The 21173-nt window shown below is 35.9% G+C and overlaps 1 protein-coding gene across 1 annotated transcript; it reads right to left on the bottom strand.

The window, feature by feature from the left end:
- Positions 1-3369: 3369 nt before the first annotated feature.
- Positions 3370-4509, bottom strand: LOC150096987 (G protein-coupled receptor dmsr-1-like). The gene has a single exon (XM_090408106.1). The coding sequence runs from the start codon at positions 4507-4509 to the stop codon at positions 3370-3372; it is 1140 nt and encodes a 379-aa protein (XP_090264232.1).
- Between the last annotated feature and the right edge of the window lie 16664 nt (positions 4510-21173).

Genomic DNA, 21173 nt, shown 5'->3' with positions numbered 1-21173 from the left:
TTTGAAACAAATGGGTGCATTAAGATTCCATTACCACAGGGAAATTATCTAATTTAACCAGTTTGTGCAAGCGGGGCTCGTTTTATCTCAATGTACATTTTAAACGAGATCAGTTTTTTTTTTTTAATCAGAGGACACCATTTGCTAATTTTCTTCATGCCTAAATAATTACACGTAGTTGATTTTACCTTCTGCCTACATTTTCAGCGCACATTAAACTAAGTGAGATTAAAAAAATAAAAAAAAGGAAATCAAGGAAGCCTTTGGAACGAGTTGTATATTTTCGTTTAACCATTTTCGTTTGGAAAGGATTTTAATTCCACTTAACAGACTAACTCATCTTCAAAGGAATTTGCTTTGTTGCTATCTACAGAAATGTTATCTCATTTAAAGTTTTATGTATATGAATAAATAATGAGCCATTTATTTTCTTCTCTATCTTTTGAAACGCGTTTCTTGGTCTATGTGGAAATACAGTGAAGCCTTGCCTTCCTCTTCAAGATGATCCATGACAGCCGTACAGAATTTTTCACTGGCAATAAAATTGTTGTTTTGAACGCCAACGAGCTGGAAAGAGTCCGTTGAAGACATGAATGTGTTTTGAAGCAATTTGACGACAACCGTTTCTAATCCTTAAAATCAGTACACGAACATAATTAACATTCCCCCTCTTTGTTCATAATCCATAATCGCTTGCTTGTAGCCATGGAAACAACATCCAAAAAGATAAGTTTTCCAAGAGAATTAATTACCTGGGTAATATCTTCAAAGTGAATGAGACCATAGCGATCACAGTGGAATATTCAGTCTGTTTACGAAGTTGAATTTTAAATAGCAGCGGTATTTACTAAACAAAATGATGACGACTAAATATTTATTTGTTTGGGATTTAAAACTAAGATCGTAAACTTACTTATCATTTGTTACGTTTTTTATTAATAGTTAGGGAATAAAGGCAGTTTCATTTGTGATAATCAACTGTTTGCTTTTTTAAGGTAATGATGAATTTTGAACTTGACAAATATCTAGTTCTGACTGACATTTTCTTGACAAGCTTTCGGACTCATTTCTGAAAGCAAGTCGATTTTTCTTAAGACAACAGATACATAATAGGAACTTCCATTTTTTTTTCATAGATTAATATTATACTAGATATTTTACTTATGCTTTTATAAAAAAAAATATAAGGAATTTCTCTATACATTTTTATCGTTTGTCTTTAAAATTCGGACACCATTTTAGTTATTTCATAGGACTTAGGAGCTCAGAACCAGGAGGGTAATGGATGGCAATGCTGTAGCCAGTGAAGTCCTAACTGAGACTCGGCTATCGCTGTTACCCTCCTGTCATGATCAGAGCTTTAATAGCTCAATAACACCTTATCCCTACACTGTCCTCTACAGATAACGGGGAAAATGAAAAGCATTCTTGCTTCGCCCCTTTAAGCCAGTCCTTATAAGGACTATAAGGACTAATAATATTAATGTAAATAAATGAAAAGACAAAGCTAACAGGAGAAAGTAATCATTTTAATGAACTGCAATATAAATCCATGGATATAGCTTAAATTATTTAACATAAATAATACACAAAGAAAACAATGATAAGATCTATGCTTGTACTGCTTCCACAACACTTTTAAACTAACATCAAAATGCACAATATAGAAAATAATTTGATTGGCTCATAATATTTGGCATTTGGATTGCGACTTAAATGAGCCCCCATTCAATGCCCTTTCCACATCTGTTGGAAAGAGACATTTCATTTTAAGTCGTAATGCAAATGTTTTAACCCACAAATATAAAATTATAACTTTACGAGTAAATTATTTATCACTATACTCACAAAATAAAATTTTCTTTTTAGCCCTGTTAAGAAAACTTTACATAATAATATTCTTTCAAAATACTCTTTCAAATACGTATATGAATATCGAGATATGTGGGATAACTTGGATTGATACAGATAAACATTGTGTGTGTGTGTGTGTGTGTTACTGCATCATCAGCTGGAAAACACTGTCTATCACTACAATGACAAAAATATACTCTTTCTTTTTCATCCACTTAAGATAACGTTTCCTAATAAGACCTCTCGTGACTGTGTATATGAATCTAGATATGTGGTATTCATTGGGTTGTCCCATACATGACATGATATATTTCTTTAATGAGCTAACGTATTACCATACACTTCTAGAAGATGACTCTGATGTTCCTGGTTGATCACTACTAATAAAAAAACACGATGCACTTGTGTATGCATGTATGGGGATGGTACACGATCCTTCTGTGAAATATTTAACTTCATGTTCTAATGAAGAATCGTTCTGATATGAGAAATATGCAATCTTTTCTTAGTATAGTACGTAGTATAGGCATGGTATAGTCATGCATCTGCATGATTCTTGACCCATCATGACTACCATTTTGAAATATGAGATTGATCTCAGACCTTCTTTAAATTCAACGACTGTAATGTACCGCAACTCTACACAACTAGCATGTGGGAGTGACAGATAGCACTACACTTGTAACATTAAAATGCGTTAAGTAAGATCGGAAATATAATACTATTGCAATTTTAAAATACTCTTAGATATTTTATTACAATGATTGAGTAAAAAGCTCTAAGATATTAGATAGTTTGGGACGGGCAATTGTTAAGCTCAATTTCATGGCCAATGTTTTACCTTTATGGAAACCTTTATGCAATTTGGGTCCCAAAAGAAAACCCAATGATTGGAGTTGATAAAGCTGAATCAACTTTATTCCAGCACTCCAAGAATCTTTACTGTATAAGTATCTAGGTATTCACAGATTTCTCTGATGGATTCAGCTTCTATTAGTCTTTGTACATTGATTTATTTAGTCTCTAACTGTATTTGAATGGTCTAGTGGTTAAACAAATGTGTAAAGCTCAGTCGAAGATCTCTGGACTAGCTGTGTACAGCTCATCAATATAAATGATGAAACTTCTTAAAGAGCGTTATCATTGATATAATGAAATCTATTGGGTTGAATGATGCCATTATAAGATATCTACGATGTTATTCATTCTCATATTACCATACTAGACTGGCTTTATGTAGCTAATTGTATTAGAAACGTGAAACAAGATCATTATGTTAACCAGAATTGTTATCACTTATAAATCTAGTTTATATATATGAGTCAGATCCAAATAACCCTCAAGGAGACATTCTGGTCAAGTTTAATTCGAGTCTTCATGATCACCACAATGAGTTACCTATGATTCCTAATCTGACTTTGGAGGAATTATTTGAAGTATTTGTAGGAACAGATTTTTATAGGTTCTTTCCAAAAGGAACTGTATCCTTCAATTTCCCTGTAGATTTCAAAGACTTCATACGCACGTGGTTGCATAAGTGGTACTTGGTTCGGTGGGTACAGCTTTCCATTTTGTTAAACCCCTAGGCATAAACATATGCATAAATGTGTCTCTAAACTGGCGACTCATAGTGCAATAGATAATGAAGTTGATGGCACTGTTGATGAGAGCCAAAATGTCCATCATTTCTCCAAAGTTCAAGTAAACATTGTTGAAGAAATTTGTTCCAAGAATGCCACTGAGCAATGCTAGCAATCCCGATGGGAACTCTGTTAACAAAAAAAGAAATAAAACAGCGAGAAGCATTTTAGTGGTTCTATCGTGAGTTTTATCTGATTCGGCTCGATTCTTCAATCTTTGTTTTCTCAAATTGGCTTCGTAAAGAACGCGGATCAAGCCTAGACTGAGTCCAGTCAATGCAATACAAGGAATAAGCTTGGTAAGAACGCTAAACAGCCAAAAATTGATCTTCTCAAGTAGCCTATCGTGAGCTTGGGCTATTTGGCTGAAACCCACCCGGTAGAGGATCTTGTCGTCATCTGTGTACTCGGAGACCGTAAAGGTCAAGTAGACTGGCAGACAGAAAATGGCGCAGTTGACGTATGTACCGACAATTGCATACTGGGCTCTTCGCATGTTTCCCCAGTTCATGGAATTGGCTGGAAAGCTGACGGCCATGAATCTCCAGATCGCCACGGTCACCGTCAGCCATGTGGAGATAGTATGGCACACCACAGTGAAATGGGCGTGGAAAAGAGTGAAAACTGCCCAACCATAAGAAAACTGCTCGTCCAAAGGGATGTCAGTACGAATATAATTGTGCACAGCGAAAGGTAGATAAGAGAACATCACACACATGTCCGCGATGGCTAGTCCGGTTAGGATAGCATTGGTTGGAGACACCATATTCTGTCGGGTTAGCACGATGATGTTCAGGATGTTGGCTGTCAAGCCGAAGATGCAGACGACGAGACTCAAATAGCCATGGACTTCGGTATACTGATCGCGGAACACTAATAACTGATCTCCATAGTAAGGTTTAACTTCGTGACTTAACAAAGCTAGTTCAGAACTCAAATTGAGGGACGAATTAGTTGGCATCATGGTCCAAGGTGAGGAATCGTTAGCAAGAATCATGAAAGAGGTTGCGTTCATCATTTAAGTGATGCTAGAAACGGAGTGCTTTTGTGGAAAAGCGCGGAAGGTTAGAGGTTGTCGAAGAGCTGGGCATTACTGGATGAAACAAATTTGGTAACTCTGAAAAAGAAAAACAATGAAAATTTATTTGCATTATTTTCAGTGTAAAGCTACTTATTCAAACTATCATCCTTTAGCATTTTAAAATTACCGTAATTAACATTACAACACCGTACGTTTGATTTTCTATATGATAATGATAAAATATGTTATAAAATATTAGGTTTGAATACAAAATCAATTTTAAAATAATAAAACCAAAACATTTTAATTAAATATATGTAAAATAGAAAAGAATATTTTAGATTCATCTATATTTTATAATTAAAAATTACAAATTTTGTTTTAATTAACTTACGCTTTGTCATGTGATATGGTCTTTAAGTGGCTCTTTGCAACTTCTGAATAAACGTGCGTATGAATTTCTCTCATTAGATGAAATATTTCCCCAAGTACTCTAAGCCTAAAATGCGTGTGTTTAACTTTTAACTTATCTTAAATGCTTAATTTTTCACCTGGTTTGAGATGAAAGTGACCTTCAGTGTGTGCAATCCTTCATGAAGTTAATCATGTTCTCTATTTACTACACAGTCTACTGTGAAAGAAAATGAACTACAGATACACCTCCCTCTATCGGCTATCTTCAGAACTCACTTTTAATGAAAGTATTCGATGTGTACACAAGTAATTATGTGCGGTAAATATACAGAAAACAGATAAAGATAATTGAAACCAACAATGTATTTGAGCGAATGCTTTCTCTTTTCTTTTTTTACTTTTAATTGTAGTAAGTATGAGCCTCAGATTCCACTGGGCTTTGAATGGGAAATCGAAAGATGTATCTCGTCTGGTGTTCTGATTAAATCTTGCTTGGAATTTATACTTTAATTAGTATCTTAGCAAATTAAAGATTCTAAAAGATAATGCGTTGGGCCTTGTTGGAATCATTATCTCGAAAACACAACTGGAATCGATTAAGTTCAGAGTCATAAATGAAGCCTTTGGAATTATTGAGTTCTAGATTGTTGTATACAAAATGTTGAAAGGCAGTAGAGGATGGTGTTGAATATACAATCTCCCCATTATCTTCTACATCAAATAATGACTCCCCCCCCTCTACTTGACATCAAACGCAGCCAGAGGCTTACGATGGGAAACTATTTGTGATAATGTTTCTAATTGTGAACTATCCGTCAGTTACTTCCAGCTTACAGAGTATCTTTAAATAATTAATTAAATGAATGACATCTGTGATGGATAACTATCCCCGTTTTTTGTACAGGGAAGCTTGAAATTGCGTGAACAAAAATATTGACTTTCTGACAGTATGGAACTGAATATTGTGTTTCATCATTGCATATAATAGAGAAGGTACAAAAAATTGGCCAATCTATTACGTAAAGGGTTAAAGTGTTTTTGAGTTCCGCTCATTTCAGATTATAATTAACAACCTATTGCTAATTGGTCATTATTACAAAGATAATGACAAGTATTGTAAATATTGTAATGCTCTATCTAACGGCTAGATCATTCTACAAGAGTGTTTAAAAAATAAGACGTGGAAATCAAAACAGCGTTTACGGGGAGAGGAATAAATGTAGACGGCGCTTGCATCGTATGCTTCTTGATACAGTCACGAGATGGCGTCACACGATTATTGCATATCTATATAGTTCGCCCACCGATTAGAGGTCCCTCGACACTTCTGCGCATGCCAGAAAAAGGAGAATCCATTCCTATAATAGGGTAATCAATCTGTCTTCTAGGATGTGTTTGTTTATTATTACAGGTCGGAAAAGTTAGCTTTTCTTTTACGAACATTGTATTTTTTAAAGTGTAACTATTTTGTTTGTATAACAGTTGGAAAAATGTACGTAGAGTATTAACAAAATTAAAAAAGGTATAGCATAAAACAAAAATTTAACTAAGTTTATTTTTAAGAAAGTTTTTTATAAAATAAAAATAATTATACAGAAAAACAGAAATTTTTTCAAATGAACTTAGATATTCTAAACTTACAGTTGAGAGAACTGAGACAATTTAATGTCCTAAACCGATTAATTATTTATGACTTGTTGTGACTCTTTTAACAAACCCATGCAAAAAAGGTTGGAAAAAAATACCATTATCAAATCCTTTTAATCTTCTGAGTCATCTGAATCGGTGTCCGAATCGCCATCACTTTCACTTAAACTGATCACCAAAGGTTCGCATAATTCTTCGATAATTCCGTCTCTGTCCCAATACATATTTTCTAATGAGGTGACATGAAAGCAATATTTTCCCCACTTTTGAACTGTAATACTTTCAACCGCCTGTTCTGAAAGCTTAAAAAGTTTCGACATGTCAATATCTCCAGTTACGTTGCGATGGCGAATGAAACTTTTCACTTCTGCCCAAACATACTCAATAGCATTAATATCGCAATGATATGGTGGTAGCCTCAAAGCTAGAAATCCATGCTCTTTGAGCATCGTGTCGAATTTAGCTAGTTTAGTTGTGGGCGAGTTTCTTTTGACCAAATTAAGCAATTCAATTGTTCGCATATCTGGGGAATGAGAAATGTTATTTGCAGAGAGCCAATCCATAAGAACTTGCTTCTTATTAGATCAATTTGGAACTTTGTTTAATCGAATAGAGTGATATGAAGCGTTATCAATTATAACAACAGCGTTTTTAGGAAGGTTTGGAATCAGTTTTTCTTCTGCCCATTTTTCGAAGATCGTAGAATTCATTTGTCCATGGTAATCTCCAGTAGTTGAATTGGCTTTGTATAGTAAGTCTGAATTCGGTAAAAAAAAAAAAAAAAAAAAAAAAAAAAAACATTTCTCCACCCGCACACAAAATTATCATACGCCGCGAGGCATTTCCAGTTTGTAGCAGTCCACATTCTTCTTTAGACTGCCAATATTTTCCATAAGTTAAATTACTATCAATCCAAGTTTCATCTAGATACACAATCGGTCGTTTCTCCTCCCTGAAACGTCTTATTGCTCTCGAATACTGCGTTCTAGATAAAACAATGTCACTTCGCTCCATGATAAGTTTCCTTTTATTCTGGGACTTTTTAAAACAAAATCCTATTTCATGAAGTATTTTCCTTAAAGTTTCTCTTTTCCAAGGGAAATTAATTTTTTCTTTAAGCACAGGAATCAATTTCGGAACAGTTGGCACTCTTGTCTCGACCACGTCAAATTCGTGAGTAGTTCTTCTTATAACGTCTACATCAAAATCATTCAAAGCTACGGTTTCGATGGTTTTCTTTACTTTGGCGCTTTTTTTAGGCGATTTAAATTTTGGCTTAACTTCACCTTTTGATTCCCTACGAATTCTTTTAACAGTCGACCCCGATACGCCCGCAATTGCACTTGCATGTTTTATGGCTTGAGAAAGGGGAACAAGGAGACGATTCTTTTTCGCAGAATGTCAGCACATTATTTAATATTCTTTTGCAAGAGCTACTGAAGCGTTTAACAACAGAACTTGTTGACTGTACTGGATCCATCATACAAATGAATAATAAAAAAATAATGCAAAAAAGGAACAACAAAAATCAAGCTAGTACTAGTACAACGACAGACAAGAAAGCACGTGATTTCTCATGTTGGCGACCAATTGGTACATCCTTCATTTCTTTCTCCCCTTCAGCATGAATCGACTATTCTTGGCAAAATGCCAAGGAGAGATCTACAAACGGTGGGCGAACTATACCATCAGGTGCAGGACGGCAAGAGTGATTCGTACAAATATCCTGCGTGATCTGATTTTATATTACTACTAGGGGGCTTCTCCCCCTCCTGGCGCCTATGGCGCCCAATCCCCCGAGTTCCGGGCTGGTAAGCCGTTCAATCCTGCTGAATCGAGACATGAGACAACAATGTGTTTGTCTCATGAAGGCAAACACATTGTTGGACGTTTCAAAACAATGAAGAGACAAAAAAACGTGACATAAAAACGTTTCAAATTTCGGCTTATCTTTATATATATATAGAATAGATTATTAAAGGGCATTCCACCTGTTGAAATTCAATGATGGATAGTAGGAGTAGACTAGTCTGATTAACTAAGTTATAGTTTTTAGCGTCTCAACTCTCTAACCAACAGATTGTTGGTTTGAATTCCACTTTAGTATGGATATCTGGGAAAGTCTTTAATAATAAAGTAATAATAAATTACTTACTTATTTTAGTAATTACTTTAGTAATAATTACTAAAATAATTTAGTAATTATTTATTAATAGTAAATAATAAGCACAAAATATCCCCAGCAGCGATGAGATACTCTTTCACAAACTCGCCTTCCAAGAAGGTTTTGATTTTTTAGCAATTTTTTTCAGCTGTTACACAACTTACTTTGTAGCACGCTTCGCTCGCTTCCCTCTGTCTTTTAAACGTACGCTTCTGGCATTTTAAATCAATTTGGAGCTGTTCACTTTGTCCACACGAAGCCTCCCTTGAAGGTGATCGAAATTGGACGCATGTTTTGTCTCATAGTGTCGTTTTATATTGTATTCTTTTGACAGTGACACTGACTCACGACAAATTAAACACACTGGCTTAACTTTGATCGGCACAAAAAAAAAAAAAAAAAGTACAAATTGGTCCACTTTTCATTAAAAACCACTTTATTTAGTGACAAGAATCACTTTATTTACGCGTTTTACTCGTAGACGTCATAGTGATGGAAGGTGAACCCAAAAAATTATCCAAAATGGCTTTGTAAAGGTTATTATTCACTAAATATGTCTCACAAAAATAGTCTGGCAATATAAAACATCAATAGGCTATGGCTGACACGACAAACCTGCGTGTGCTTATACACGAATATCACACTGTTCACAACTGACTGTGGATGAGATCCTCTTGTATTTATATGAAAATAACGCAGTATCGAGAACCTTCGAGATGTATTTGGAAGGCACTAGACAGCGCACTCGTACAAGCTACTGCTTCAGCCATCTACCTGCGACGTTAGTACTAGTACTTAAGTACAGCTTGGCTGGTACATGGCTGAAGAAGCATGTCTATTTAATATTTATATTTATAGGATTTTATATAAAGTATCAAATGCACAGCGTTCCTTGTGAATCTGGAAAGCATCTTACAATTCTAAATACCGCAGTGTAGCTTAGTGGTCCGCTGGCTTCATTCAAATGATTTTTTTATTTAATCGCGTTTTAATGTTAAGTAGTTAATTTTTTAAAAAATGGCCGACAGGCCACGGCAATGAGCTCCGCTGGCTACAGGTGGCCAGCGGGCCATGCATTGAAGATCCTTGGTCTATACTGACTGAGCTAGCTGTCTACGTCTGTATCAGAATAAATAAATTAATTCAACTTTGTTCATTAATGTAAGTTTTGTTTTTCAAACCAAATAAGAAAAAGAAATTATGAGGATATTCATAAACAAATATCAGCAAACCATTCAATTTTCTAAACAAACCCAATTTTTTAAAGGAGGAAAAAAATGTAATTGTAAATACCCGCAAAAACTCATTATTTAGAGGGTTCCAACAATTGTGGTGATTAGTTCGTGGCTGGTAATGACGAGCTCAGTCCACAAGCAATTCCACAAAGTGCTACGATGAGGGAACCAGAAAACTTTAATGTTCTTGGGTTTCGGCAATTTCAGCGAGAATAGGACAGCTCTGAGCGTGCAACTACTGTAATAACTTAGCAGGCGTTACAATCTCAAAATCGAACTAATGGACTTTTTTTTTTCCTTTTTACTTATTAGAATACCGCTAGTAGCATTCTTAATTTCGTTAAAAAAATATCGAATTAAAATTTGGTCTACCGTAAAAATACAGTATTTTTTAAACATATTTTCTGCATCAAAAAACTGTGCTGCTACTATGTCGGGTGTAATTTTTCAACAATTTCATTCTCTTTTTTATGAATTCCCGCTGCTAACTCGCTAAACGTTTTGAAAATAAAAGAAAAAAAAAACAGAATAGTTTATTTTGTAGGGAAATTCGGCGTTAGAATTCTATGCGATTGAACTTCTGCTTGTTTAAGATGATTAACAGCTGTGACTTCGAAGCGCATGCAGATCTTTACTTTTCTATTATATAAAACTATTTTAAATTTTATTTAGTCTTTTAATTTTTTTGCATTGATTAATTAAGATCGTATTTCATAAAATTATTGAAGAAGATAATAATACACCTTATTAAATTTTCAAATACATATATTTGGTGAGCAAAAATGCTTTATTTATGTATGGATTTATTTATAACTATATCTAAATCTATACGTATATATAGATCTATACGTATATATATATATATATATATATATATATATATATATATATATATATATATATATATATATATATATATATATATATATATATATATAATTCTACAGGTTCTTCTAATTCTCTTTACAATGAAAAGTGTAAATAAATAAAAAGGCCATACCACTATATACAGCGAAAACAAATAAAAACTTGGTAACTGCCGATTTGTATTTAAAGAATGGTTTTAAAATTATTAGTTATTATGATTGTTGATAAAAATCAGTCCCCGATAGTTAGAAAAATTAAGTAGTGTGTGTTTGTTGGCTTCAGGTGTATAAACATCTCCTCCCCCTGCCAACCATGTTTGTGCTAGTTGTTAGTCCCAATACACACATGAGATTTCATAGGAACCAAACTAGTGTTATACGAAGATTACCTGTAATAATAATAATAATGAACAATAAGTTATCTGTGTGTATGTATGTGTGTGTGTGCATTTTCGATCATCTGAAAAGCAGGATCGTTCTGTATTTTTCTAGTTAAATAAGGATATTCAGAGAGAAGGAGAGTTTTTTTTTAATACTAAAATAGTACTCAGTGCAGTAAACTACATACCATGCACTGCTGATCCGTGTGTGTGCGTGCACTGAATATTAGCTTCAGTTCCGCACCTTCATCACGCTATCTTTGTATACTTTAAAACGATTTTCTATTATTATTCATATAAATAATTAATAGAAGTTTCTTAACATTTGAGCTGATATGCAGATATAATTAGTTGCAGAGAAAAATGTCCAAATTGAAAATCATTTCATGCAACACCTTTTAAAAGTATTAATCAAATGAGTATAATTAACTTAGGGCAGGTAAAGTTGGATACATCTCTTGGGATTGTGGTTAGCACTTATAAGAGTTGTATTTAACTTGAAAGTATTCACAATCTCATACTAAATCTCATACTATATTGAAAAGTTATTTAAATATTTGGGATCCATCAACCGTTAAGAGTAAATTTTGTATCCTTAGGTAATGCGAAATATATTTGGGGTTGCATCCATCAACTGTTAAGGGTAAATTTTGAATCCTTAGGTAATGCGAAATAGAGATAAATGGGAAAAAAAAGTTTTACGTCATGCGTGGATTTAATAAAAGAACTAATTAGTAAATTAAAGACAACATAAGCGTATTAAAGCGAACTTCGTTTATATTTATATTTATTAACTGAGTGCCTCTTCTTACCAGGAACAAAACATAAGACTAAAGGGAGGTCGCTTGCACAACATACAATAGAACAATGCTTATCCCAAGACCCTATAAGTTGATTAACTTCTCTTTGTACTTTCCGTTGCTGTTTCTTTTATCAGTCAATTTCATTGTCTCAAAACCTGCTCGAGAAATTCTTTCACATCTTTTCAATAGCACAAGATTAAAGTAACTTCAAACAAGAGATGAAACTGCATCAAACTTTGCTTTATAATGTTCTTCATTGATCCATAAGGTTTCTATTTTATCGGTTCCTGCTACTGTGGAAAAATATTGATTAGGTGAACATTATCTATGCCCAGAAAGTGGAACCTCAGCATCACAATAACGTACAAAAGACAAGAAATAATCACACTGGATGACATTCAGTTTATGGCATTATCGAACTTGTCACTACTTTCATATTCTGAAGTTGGACATCACCTAAATCATTCCACTTTAATCAAACTTAGTTAACAAATCGAATAAGATGCATTCAAACCATCTTGAAAAAGCTTTTTTAGCAAAAACTAATTTGTGTTGGAAATCTGAATTATCATAATTGATGTTTTATAGATTAAATCTTTGGAAATTTGTGACAGTGGTAGTAAAGGTGATGAACTCGATGCACCAAAGGTCAACAAAGTGATAAAACCAAATGGATAATCTTTTTTCTATTATTAAAATGAAGAGATAGAAGAATAATCATCACATCAGACCATAAGGACTTCTTCAAAACGATGTGAACTAAGATGACAAATTATTAAAGTCAAATGACAATATCGATGTGGCTATGCAGAAGGCATATTAGCTATTGAATTGGTAAAAGAAAATGTTTAAACACTTCTCGACTGAGGTTACAGTCGAGAAGAATTATTTACTATACATCTTTGAGTGAGATTAATGTCAGAAATCGGCACAGAAACTTACTTTGGCCAAGAAATATCACACAAAATGAAACAGCGAAGTGTTTGTTCTTTGTCCTATTTCTTAATTAAATTGAAAACAATAAATGCAGCATTATAACCTTAACTTAGAATAACTAAGTTTATAAATTATTGCAAACTTAATTGTTTGCATATACTTGGGATTAGGAGTTAAAATAACCAAGTTTATAAAATAACTTGGATATCCTAATATACAATATTCCCAAGGTAAAAAATTTATTACATCTTTATCTTCTCCAGAGATTTTTATTAAAAATAAAAACACCTTGTTTCAACTTCTATAGGTAAAGTTGATAAGGCTCCGTATTACTATAATTTGGCATCCAATGAGTTTCATCTCCAATCTGGGTAAGGTTGCAGAGAAGGTCATCCTCTCACGACTCCAAACCTCAGTAAATGACCTAAACATCCTCCCTAAAGAACAGTTTGGATTTCGACAACACCATAGTACTACCCAGCAAATCCACAGAATTGTGGAAAATTGTGGAATATATCACCACCAGCTACAACTGGCGCCAGTGCACAGGAGCGGTATTCCTAGACCTATCTAAAGCATTTGACAAAATCTGGCATTTTGGACTCCTGCACAAACTTATCTCAGCCGGTATCTCACTAAAAATGGTTCATCTAATTCGTTCATATCTTCAGAATAGATCAATGCAAGTTAAAATTAACGGTACTACATCGTCCCAGCGCCATATCTTTGCTGGAGTGCCGCAGGGATCTCTACTGGCTCCATTGCTGTTTTCTGCATACATGTCAGACATCCCACACAATCCGATGACTTCCATTTTAGCAGTGTATGCGGACGATACGGCAATACTAACCAGATCTCTCAAACCCCACTTCGTTACCATAAAGCTTCAAGAAAATCTTCTAAAGCTGGAGGGTTTAGAAGTCAACCCCCTGAAAAGCTCAGCGGTTCTCTTCTCAAAAAGGCCAATGTCTCCTGCAGGAGATGTATTACTATTCAATACTAAAATTCCCTGGCAGAAAGAAACAAATTACCTGGGTGTGATTCTCGACAAAAAGCTATCTTTCAACCAACATATCAAGTCTGCATGTGCAAAAGCATCTAAAGCCATAGCTCAGATCTACCCGCTAATTAATAGAATTAGCAAACTCAGCAACAGAATCAAATTACAGCTATACCAGATGCCGATTCGTCCTATAATCACCTATGCCTCTCCAGCCTGGAGCCACACCTCTAATACTAACATTATTAAGATACAGCGAGTGCAGAACAAGTGCTTGAGAATGATTTTGAACGCCCCGTGGTATGTTAGAAACAGCCAACTCCACAGAGACACAAATATTCCCTATATTCTCTCTTATCTACAATCCTTAGCTTCCAAATTTTTTCTAAAGACGTCCACACATCCCAACGATTTGGTTCAACAAGCTGCAGCATACGAGAAAACGGACATATTTAAATATAGAAGACCAAAAACTATATTTGCCTCCTATAGCGATACATAATCTCCATGCCCATTCAGGGCGAGCAAACTGCTCGTAAATTTTACCCTCACTGTAACCACGGCAGATAGCGGGGAATATGAAAAGCATTGTGCTTCACCCTTAAAGAATAAATGTCAATTTCAATGTCAACCTTGGCATGAGGGTGGTTCGAGATTGAATTAATCGACCGTGAGATGCGGTGATTGATTCACTCAATCCGATACCCTTGGAGTGTAATGGATAGCAATGCTGTAGCCAATGAAGTTCTGACTGATTCTCGGCTATTGCTGTTACCCTCCTGCCATGATCAGAGCTTTAATTGCTCAATAACACCTTATCCCTACACTGTCCTCTACAGATAACGGGGAAGATGAAAAGCATTTTTGCTTCGCCCCTTTAAGCCAGTCCTTTTAAGGACTTAACCTTGGCATGAGCGTTGCTTAATACCCTTGGAGGGTAATGGATGACAATGCTGTAGCCAATGAAGTTATAACTGAGGCTTGAACATTGCTGTTACCCTCTGATCGTGCCATGATCAGAGCTTTAAATAAATAGCTCAATAACACCTTATCCCTACACTATCCTCTACAAATAACGGGGAAGATGAAAAGCATTCTTGCTTAGCCCCTTTAAGCCAGTCCTTATAAGGACAATAATAAGGAACCTTGGCATGAGGAAATGAAAAAACTTCGACGAAAAGAAAAAGTCCTTTTTAGGACTTCCAGGGTAACAAATTGCAATGCTGTACCAATGAAGTTTAACTGAGGTTCGGCTGTTTCTGTTATCCTGCTGAGTTTCGAGAGTTCGCTCTCTTAGGGTTTTTGCCTTAAGGGAGCAAAGTGTTCTCCGGCACGGCCCGCTGAGGGGTTCTTGTCAGTGAATTATATTTTCTTTGGAATGAGCGGTTCTGCTCGGTGGTTCAGTTTCACTGAGTGGAACCAACGTGGAGATTTAGACGGTCTTTCGCACACGAATGAGTGGCCTAGAGATCGTCTGATTTTTTGAGATTTTACCATTTACTTAAACACCAGGGTAACAAATGGCAAAGCTGTAGCCAATGAAGTTTTAACTGAGGCTCGGTTATTGCTGTTACCTAGCCATGACTAGAGCTTTTAGCTCAATAACACCCCATCCACACAGATTTTCTTCATAAAGATAAAGAGTCAAGGATTCAGTCCATCGCCAAGTTCTTTTAAGAACCTTGGTATGAAAGAAATTTGAATATGAATCAATCGACCGTCAGATGCGGTGATTGATTCATTAATGCCCTGGGAGGTAATGGATGGCAACAATGCAATGCTGTACCAATGAAGTTTAACAGAGGTTCGGCTGTTGCTGTTACCCCCTTGGATAATGAGTTTCGAGAGTTTGCTGTCTTGAAGTTTTTGCCTTAAGTGAGCAATTTGAGTCTCCGGGGAAAGTGTTCTCCGGCACGGCCCGGTGAGGGACTTTGTCGGTGAATTATTTTCTTCGGAATTTGAGCGGTTCTGCTCGGTGGTCGTGGAGCCCGTCACTTAGTGGAACCAACGCTGAGATAGGGACGGTCTTTCGCCCACTATGGAGTGGCCTAGAGCTCGTCCGATTTTTTGAGATAACACCTTTTGATATCTGAGCCATAATCAGAGCTTTAATCCAATACCCTTGGAGAGTAATGGATGGCAATGCTGTAGCCAATGAAGTTCTAACTGAGGCTCGGCTATTGTTGTTACTCTCCCGCCATGATCAGAGCTTTAATTGCTCAATAACACATTATCCCTACACTGTCCTCTACAGATAACGGGGAAGATGAAAAGCATTCTTGCTTCGACCCTTTAAGCCTGTCCATATAAGGAACCTTGGTATTTATGGTCTAGCTACTCACTGAGGAGACCTGAAAAAAAAGTTGAAACCGGCCTGGGTAGTGACCCCACCCATACTGCAGTGTAGTATACATCTTCTAGTGAGATGTGCTTCACATTATGGGAAAATACTAAGAATAGTGATCAGAGCTTTACCTACCTTTACAATGAGTTGCCCTGGTGTTGTACCATCTTTAGACTTGAACTTTGTTTCAGTATGCAAACTTAATTGTTTGCATATACTTGGGATTAGGAGTTAGAATAACCAAGTTTATAAAATAACTTGGTTATCCTAATATACAATATCCCCAAGTTAAAAAATTTATTACAACTATATCTCCTCCAGAGATTTTTATTAATAATTAAAACACCTTATTGCAACTTCTATAGGTAAAGTTGATAAGGCTCCGTATTACTATAACCTTGGTATGCCTCAATCCAATACCCTTGTAGGGTAATGGATGGCAATGCTGTAGCCAGTGAAGCTCTAACTGAGGCTCGGCTATTGCTGTTACCCTCCTGCCATGATCAGAGCTTTAATTGCACAATAACACCTTATCCCTACACTGTCCTCTACAGATAACGGGGTATATGAAAAGCATTCTTGCTTCGCCCCTTTAAGCCAGTCCTTATAAGGATATAAGGAACCTTGGTATGAAGTAGGACTTAGAAATGGGACAATCGACCGTGAGATGCGGTGATTGATTCATTCAATCCAATACCCTTGGAGGGTAATGGATGGCACTGCTGTAGCCAATGAAGTTCTAACTGAGGCTCGGCTATTGCTGTTACCCTCCTGCCATGATCAGAGCTTTAATTTGCTCAATAACACCTTATCCCTACACTGTCCTCTACAGGTAACGGGGAATATGAAAAGCATTCTTGCTTCGCCCCTTTAAGCCAGTCCTTATAAGGATATAAGGAACCTTGGTATGAGGTAGGACTTAGAAATGGGACAATCGACCGTGAGATGCGGTGATTGATTCATTTAATCCAATACCCTTGGAGGGTAATGGATGGCAATGATTTAGCCAATGAAGTTCTAACTGAGGCTGGGTTATTGCTGTTACCCTCCTGCCATGATCAGAGCTTTAATAGGTTAACCTTGGGATGGTATTTAGGGTCTAGCAACTCACTGAGGAGACCTCAAAAAAGGTTGAAACTGGTCTGGGTAGTGACCCCACACATCCACAACACAACATGGTCGTGTTGTTGATCTCTTCTATTTCGTCCTCTATATCTTCGGATTCTTCTGGTTGTGTGTACAGGTTTAAGAAACCTGGCCATTCTGTATCGAAATTTTTAAGCAATAATTTAAACAGTTTCAGTGCTTGATCTTTGTTTAGATGCTCTAGAAGATCATTAATGTTATCCATGTCTGTTTTATTCGTTGTTATATCTAGTAGGTGGTGATTGGGGAATTGCTTATGATCGGAATTAGAAATCCCGCAGGTCTTGAGACCTGCCAGCAGAAATTTTGTAGAGGATATTCCAGATGAAAAGGATTGCCAGCAATATCGAACGATTAGCTAAATGCGCAAAGCAATAGCATATGAAATTTCAGAAAATGAAGAACGCTTACCTCTATATATATCATTCAAAACTATCACACTGATCAAAACGCGTCACTAATACGCGAGCCGCCATTATTCATCCAACTGTTGTCACTACACAAACCATCAATACCTAGTCCTTATAAGGACTGGCTTAAAGGGGCGAAGCAAGAATGCTTTTCATCTTCCCCGTTATCTGTAGAGGACAGTGAAGGGATAAGGTGTTATTGGGCTATTAAATTAAAGCGCTGATCATGGCAGGAGGGTAACAGCAATAGCCGAGCCTCAGTAGGAACTTCATTGGTTACAGCATTGCCATCCATTACCCTCCAAGGGTATTGGATTGAATGAATCAATCACCGCATCTCACGGTCGATTGATTGTTTTCCATCAATTCCTATTTGAGCTATTATTAAAGCTCTGATCATGGCAGGAGGGTAACAGCAATAGCCGAGCCTCAGTAGGAACTTCATTGGCTACAGCATTGCTATCCATTACCCTCCAAGGGTATTGGATTGAATGAATCAATCACCACTTCTCAACCATCAATACCTAGTCCTTATAAGGACTGGCTTAAAGGGGCGAAGCAAGAATGCTTTTTATCTTCCCCGTTATCTGTAGAGGACAATGTAGGGATAAGGTGTTATTGAGCTATTAAAGCTCTGATCATGGCAGGAGGGTAATAGCAATAGCCGACTTCATTAGCTACAGCATTGCCATCCATTACCCTCCAAGGGTATTGGATTGAATGAATCAATCACCGCATCTCATGGTCGATTGATTCTCTCCACCATCAATACCTATGACAATTGACAATTATTATTTAAGGGTGAAGCACAATGCTTTTCATATTCCCCGCTATCTGCCGTGGTTACAGTGAGGGTAAAATTTACGAGCAGTTTGCTCGCCCTGAATGGGCATGGAGATTATGTATCGCTATAGGAGGCAAATATAGTTTTTGGTCTTCTATATTTCAATATGTCCGTTGGCTCGTATGCTGCAGCTTGTTGAACCAAATCGTTGGGATGTGTGGACGTCTTTAGAAAAAATTTGGTAGCTAAGGATTGTAGATAAGAGAGAATATAGGGAATATTTGTGTCTCTGTGGAGTTGGCTGTTTCTAACATACCACGGGGCGTTCAAAATCATTCTCAAGCACTTGTTCTGCACTCGCTGTATCTTAATAATGTTAGTATTAGAGGTGTGGCTCCAGGCTGGAGAGGCATAGGTGATTATAGGACGAATCGTCATCTGGGTCAATACCTAGTTCTTAAAGTTCTTAAAAGAACTGGGCGATGGACTGAATCCTTGACTCTTTATCCCGTCATCTGAATGAATTAAATCTGTGTGGATGGAGTGTTGTTGAGCTAAAAAGCTCTAGTCATGGCTGGGTAACGGCAATAGCCCAGCCTCAGTTAAAACTTCATTGGCTATAGCAATGCCATTTTTTACCCTGGAAGCCCTAAAAAGGACTTTTCCGGGAATCAGATGTTCATTCTCCCGCTCATCTCCTAATAATCTTCAGCCTTCTGGGTCAATACCTAATTTTATAAACAGTTGTTATTAGACTGTGATATAGTTAACACAGTATGGTGGAGGAAATATAATTCCGATGTTTTAAAAAATATTGCTTAAAAAATTAAAATAATTTAAAATAATTTGATCATATTATTTTTCTTAATTTATTATATATAAAAATTTAAATATTACTTAAATATTTATTATAATTTTAAATTTTAGTTTACTATTATTCTCTTAATACTATGCAGCTACCTTCAAATTTCCTTTCACATATCCTCCAATAAACATTCTTGTATTCATTTCATTTCAGATATTATTCTAATTTCTTGAAAAAAAGTTGTTAAAATCGATATAAGAAAGATACGCCATGCTTTATCTCAAGTTTAAGTTTATCAGCTTGTGAATTATCTTTCCATTATTATATTATTCTATTTAATAGATTAATATTAAATGTATAGTTTAATATATTAATCCACCGTGATTTAGGTCGGCGTCGTATCGTTTTTCCTCTAGCGGAATCTAGTCCAGTACTTCTTTTGTCCATCGCTGATCTTGTCTTCGGGAAATATGCCCAGCCAATTGCAACTTCATATGTTTCACTCTTCCTATGATGTCAGAGACTTTAGTTTGATTTCTTATCCATGTATTCCTTTTGTGATCCAATCTTGTGATACCAAACATACTTCTTTCCATGATAAATTGTGTTGTTCTTAATTTTTGAATTTCCTTTGCATTTAGTGTCCCTGCTTCACAGCCATATGTCAGTATAGGAAGAATACATTGGTTAAAACCTTTCTCTTCAGGCATAATGCTAGTTGGCTTTTGAATATTTAATGTCATTTTCCAAATGCTTTCTACCGAAGCATCGCACGCCTTTTAATTTCATCCATGATGTTTTGTTCCATTGATATCTGTTGTCCTACGTATATGTAATCTATTTAATATATTAAATATAAATATGTAATCTATGTAATATATTAAGTATATATATTCATTATTGAGAACATTTAACATTAACATTTCTGGCTAGATGGGTGAAGCAAAATTACTTTTCATATTCCCCTTTGTCTTGTAATGGAAGAACTTTGAATGGAGTGTTTGTGAGCTATATGCTCGCCCATTGAGGGCAGTGAAGTTAGTTGCGTTCAGCTGAACTTAAAATAGATTTTGGTCTTTTAAATTTGTAGATTTCTTCTTCATTATATTCCGAGGCTTCCTTGATTAACGGGTTTGGATGGTTACTTGTCTTGGTAAAGAACTTCTCAGCTAGATTTATGAGAAAGGAAGAGATATAAGAGATATTAACTTCTCTATGGATCTGGTTGTTTCTTATGAACCAGGAGGCATCCAGAATCATCCTCAGGCACTTATTCTGTAATCTCTGAAGTTTTAGAATGTTACAATTTGCGGTGTGGCTCCAAGCTGGGGATGCGTAAGTGATAACCGGTCTAATTACCAGCTTGTAAATTGTTAATTTTGTTTGCATGTCCAGTTTACTTTGTCTGTTGATCATAGGGTAGAGCTGTGCTAAGACGTTGGATGTCTTTGAGGAAATGTAACTAATATGTTTGCTGAATAGGAGTTTACTATCAAGAATCACTCCAAGATATTTAACTTCAGTCTGCCATGGAATCTTTACTCCCAATATATAAATATCCTCCATGGTATGGATTTTCTTTCTAGTAAACAGTATGGCTGAGCTTTTCTAGGGGTTAACTTGGATCCTCCAGTCTGCCATCCACTTTTCTAAAGTGTGTATGCTATTTTGTAGTCTTTTAGTTGCCAGTTTTGTGCTCAGTGAACTTGACATCAGTGCAGTAT

The sequence above is a fragment of the Typopeltis vanoorti genome, chromosome 18 (genome assembly GCF_054136105.1).
Source record: "Typopeltis vanoorti isolate ZY-2024b chromosome 18, IOZ_Tvanoo_1.0, whole genome shotgun sequence".
Classification (NCBI taxonomy): domain Eukaryota; kingdom Metazoa; phylum Arthropoda; class Arachnida; order Uropygi; family Thelyphonidae; genus Typopeltis; species Typopeltis vanoorti.
This window is presented reverse-complemented; position numbering and strand designations above follow the sequence as displayed.